The sequence below is a fragment of the Chrysochloris asiatica genome, unplaced genomic scaffold (genome assembly GCF_000296735.1).
Source record: "Chrysochloris asiatica unplaced genomic scaffold, ChrAsi1.0 scaffold00028, whole genome shotgun sequence".
Classification (NCBI taxonomy): Eukaryota; Metazoa; Chordata; class Mammalia; order Afrosoricida; family Chrysochloridae; genus Chrysochloris; species Chrysochloris asiatica.
The window spans coordinates 4442289-4447383 of record NW_006408546.1 but is presented as its reverse complement, the minus strand read 5'-3'; the positions used below and the strand labels follow the sequence as shown (position 1 = coordinate 4447383).

Here is a 5095-nt window from a genome sequence, read left to right as displayed (position 1 = left end):
TGGGACCTTCATTTGCAGAGAATGGTGTTGTACTTAAATCATCCAAAAATATAGGACCACAAGATCCAAGAGCCATATGGTTGACCTCTCACATCAAAATAAGAAAGACTGATACTGAAACAGTCTGATTATTTTTTCTTAAATATACTACCATTATTCCAGTAGCAGCATCCTTTATTTGTTACTCCTACCAAAATATTAAATTCTGATGATTCATAAGTTAAATCAATTTTAGCCACTGATCTAGGAACCCAACTTACATATTATTTCTTTGAGGGAAAAATGTTCAGCAACTGCTTACACATATCAGTTGTGTACAAAATATTGTCTTCAGTGAAACTAATTATCCTAAGTTTCCAAATAATGATTTAAAAACTTCAGGTTCCTATACTGATTTCAACAAGCAAATGAATCCTGAAAGGTTGCACAGATTGTAGGAGGATAAGTTTGTGTATGGGCTAACATTAACAGATGAAAATATAATTAGTATTAGAACAATTCTTCTTCAAGCATTATAAATACACGATGTTCAGCTATTTGTGCTAAAGCAAAACACCTGTCAATTATGCATAAGTATTTCCAAGCCTAAAAAATATTCCATAATAAGATGTGACATAGTGAGACTGAGAGCAGGTTTCTTAACCCCATTTCGATCTCAATCTTCTAAGAGCGTCTTCCAAAGATTACTCATCACACTTAAACACTTAAGTATCTGCCATTATAATTAAGCGTTCTCTATTATTCTTTCTACTTTAGGTGTGGTAATACAGATTACATTACCAGATAAGCCCATTTTGATTCTGATACAACCAAGGTAATTACTAAATTCATAATAAAGATGCTATTTAAGGATCAGGATGATAATGACACCTCAACTGGAGAGCTGAACTAATGCTCAGAGAGATCTATTGAAATCCTCCTGAATTTTAATATTTGGAAGGCTTGGGTTATTTTAAGTTTTGTTTGTGGCAGATGTCACTTTTGGAACCCTTAATCATACCAACACAGTTTGGTGTTCCTATAGTTTTTTTCTGCAGAACTAGGAGCAACTTTGCTCTGTAGGTTTGCTGTCTCTGTTCTTATGGATACAGTCATGTGCCAAGCAGATGTAGACATCTGTCAAAAAGAGCCAGCATTCTTGTTCCAAGTAATGCCAAAATGGCTGTCTTCCTAATTTAAGTTACTCTTACTCAAATGACATGATGTAGTATCTTCCTGAGATACTGTGCAATCTTAAAATCTGACGAAATTGCGCATTTGAACATTTTAAAATCCTCATAATAATAAAAAACATTAAGTATGAAGAAAGATGTAGGTATGTAATAAAAATTTCATCTGAAACCAAGCACTAATTTTCTCAATGTGGAGAAAGGAAATTCACAAAGAGTACAAAGACCTGTCCTTAGGGGCTGAAATACTGACATTTCTTCCCTTATACCATAAGAGACTAACAGTCCAGGACAAACAGCAGATGCTCAATAAAATAAAAACAAAAGCGCTCACTTCTCTAAACATACCTTTGTGATTTTGTTTGTTTTATTTATTTTTGGTTGATTATTTTTTAGGGGTCTCAGAGGAGGGATGCGTAAGAGGAAAGATGATAGGCAAATTGGGAAAGATCTCCAGAATTAAAAAAAAACACCCAGAAACGAATAACGAATAATCACAATTCAAAAGAGAGAAAATTGCAAGCCACGTCCTCTGCTGAGTTTATACTTGCCTAGTCAGGGATGGAGTGCTGGTGTGGCACTGCAAGTTAATGCGCTGGACTGCAAAGTCGGTTTGAACCGCAAGGTCAGCAGTTCAAGCTCACTAGGCGCTCCTCAGAAACCTAATACAGGGTTGCTATGGGACAGAACCCACTCAGTGGCACTTAACAACAAGTCAGAGATGGCGGTGGGTTTGTTTTCCTGTTGCAGTTAGTCAGAGAAAAAGGTGTATTTCTACTTTATCTCCTTCAAAAGACTAAAGTGAGAACATGTTCCACATTGCTGGTCTTTGAAAGCTCAGAACTACTTGTGCTGATTTGCATATAATAATTATTTCGTTAATTAACAAGGTTCTCAGCTGGTCCTATCAACCCTTAACAAGCTGAAAATTACATTAGATTCCCTTCCAAAGAAAAAACAATCTGGCTCAAATAGGATCTTTATTGCTATTCACAGCAGAACACAGTAGACGCAGTTTTTCTTCTGGACTGAGATTTAAACTGGGTCCATGAAGAAGCAAAAAGAAATTCCTAAACTCAGAGTAACTGAGAAATCGGATGCATCTATCATCGAAAACCAACAAGCTTTAAAATTTAAGCTTATCTTTAAATTCAATATCATTAATAAAAATGGCTTAAAAGTTGTAAGAATTTTTAAACATTTTTAAGAAAAGTTATACATGTCCCATATATATGTGAAAGTTAACTTTACAATACAGTATTTAGGATTACAAATGCTTTATTTAATGGGTTAGCAGCTGGCTGACTATGTGCCATCCAGTCAGTTACAACTCATGGCGACTCTCTATAGGGTTTCCAAGGCTGTAAATCTTTATAGGAGCATACAGATTTCTCCCTTGGATTCAAACTGCTGATTCGAACTTGCAATTAGTATAACCCACTATGCCATAAGGGTTTCTTTGGGTTAGCAGAAATGTATCAAAACATTAAGGTTTATAGTATAAATAATTTTTCCTCATGGTTCAGGGAGAATAATCCAAATCACCCAATTAATCTACAAATAAAGAAAATTCTGAAAAAGTAAGTAATAGAATTTATCACATTTCACATCCAGCAGACCTAACCAGATGGCTCATATATCAGAATGATAAAGTAAGTGGATGTAGAGAGCCTAGAAACGTATTCTTATAGGGCAGCAGAAGAAGAATCTTCTAGACTAGCCCATGATCCACTCACCATATGTCTGACTTTGTGTCGTAGCCTTGGTGTTTCAGAGCCTCAGGACTCATGTAATGGGGAGTTCCAGTTAAAGTTGTGGCCAGATCACAGGATCCCATTAGCAGTCGAGAAACTCCAAAATCCCCTTAAAGCAATAATTAATTTGAATGAGAACTTTAAAACAACAGAAATCAGCACTGGAAATGAACAGCTGAGTGAATGTCTAATTTAACCATTTTAATATGCAATAATTCGTACTATGTTAAAGGGGAAAACCCCACAAGTGATATAGTTTTAATTGCATAATGATGGAGAATAGCTTTAAACTATTCACTTAACGGATGAGGAAGGCTATGAGTCAGGCAAATGAGTTATGAAAGCTAAGAGTTTTTATACTTTAATTATGGAGATCTAGAAAACTTCCAACAGAAAGCTATTTCATGATTAAATAACAGCAAACAGAATGAAGGATTGACTTTGAAAGATGTTACTGTATTTTGAAAGGGAAGCATTTGTTTTTTGTTTTTTTAAATAAGTTTTTATTGTGAGGGTTGCATGGAAGCATATCAGTTTTACATGCATACTATCATATTTTGTTTCATTGCAATGATTATAATCCCCTCATGCATCATCAAATAACCAAAGGGTACACTCCACAGGCCATCAGCATACAGCCCCTTTCCCTCCCTGAGTTCACTGTCCCCAGCTGTTTCATCTGTCCAGGTCATCATCTTTGTCTCCATCCCTGCCTCTCTGGGTAGGGTCCCGCTCTCCGCTCTTCTTACTTGATGGTCCCAGGGACATCTGATCCTGGGCTGAAAAATCAATCTCTCCCCTCCTTTTGTCAAAAAATCATCTACCTCTATATTTCCTACCCTCACAGTCAGTCCTGATGGCAATTATTCACTACTGTACCACAAGAGTCTTAACCCCATTTCCTTTCGCCAGCCTGGTCCCAACAGATTTGAATCAGTCAGTGGTCTTCTACCTTCCCCCACCCCATCTAGAACTAGGCTCCCTCTTGAAAGCTTGTAAGCCAGTCACTTCTTGCCTATATAGCACCCCCCCCCCCATTTTGGGTAGCCAATGTCTAAGTTGCCCATCCCTGTCAACCCTGTGATGAAGGATTGGGAGTGATCCTCGCTGTAAAGATGTGTTCCCTTTTTTGAGCTATTACATCCATAAGTATAGGTAAAGTTCATCAAATTGTAGCAGGTTACTCTTTCTTCCCCCCTCTTCTTTCTTCTTCTAGTCGAGTTCTAATCATCCAGCCATTGAAGCCAGGTCAAGTGGGTACTATATGTAAGTGTGGGTGCTCTTGTGCATTTCCCCTTACTTCATTAACAGCTGGATGCTTCACTCTCCGCTCTAGTCCTCTGTGGCCATGTCACTGCCTCTGGGTCCATGAGTGCCCGGGTCTTGCCTTACTGATGGCGATCCAGGTCTCTACCCGGGTTCACAGGAGTCTATTGAATGTGGTTAGACTTAGATCCCAACTTCATTGTTGTTTTATCCCCCTCTTCCTTTATTGGTGATCAGCGTAGTCACCAGCAAGACCACATGCCTGCTCTTGTATTCACCTTAAGTTTCAGTCTTGGAATGGAGTTTGCTCTGAGGGGTGTCGACCACTTGCCTTGATGGCTCCGGAGCGAACAACTTACTTGTTCTTGTAGTAATCAATCAGACTGCCATTATTGTTTTGGATTTTTCCTGCAGGTCTTTCTTTCATGAAGTATGTTCTGTTCTTCTGGCTGCTCCAGGCTGGTCTAGTCGTCATTTCCATTGGAAATTTACTATCTCAGACAATTCTTTCTTTATTTATTTATTTTCAATTTTAGAATGGAAAGTGGGGTTAAGATGTTTTGGCTATCCCATCTTTTTTTTTTTTTAAGGTTTTTATTGTGGATTGAGTGAAAGTTTACAGGGCACATCAGCAGTTTCATTCAACCATTCATATGACTTATTTCATTACATTGATTATAATCCCCTCCATACATCATCAGTTAACAGTGTTTCTCTCTATCCTCTTTAGCCTTTTTTTTGGGGGGGGGCGGGGGAGAATTTACAGTCTCGGCTTTTAGGGAAGGTTTTTACATTTATCTGTGGATATCCAGGGCTCATGTATGCGATTACTAACAAGCATAACTGAATAATCAGATGAGGGACAGTTTGCTATGTCTGCTAGGTGGCTAAAGTCTGATCCTCAGA

At 37.9% G+C, this 5095-nt stretch overlaps 1 protein-coding gene across 1 annotated transcript in view; it reads right to left on the bottom strand.

The window, feature by feature from the left end:
- The window catches only part of NEK11 (NIMA-related kinase 11), a 436844-nt gene that overhangs the window by 281429 nt on the left and 150320 nt on the right, over positions 1-5095 (bottom strand). Inside the window, exon 5 of the mRNA XM_006846637.1 lies at positions 2906-3032. Within this exon, the coding sequence (XP_006846700.1) occupies positions 2906-3032 (127 nt within the window). The remainder of the gene's footprint in view (positions 1-2905; positions 3033-5095) is intronic.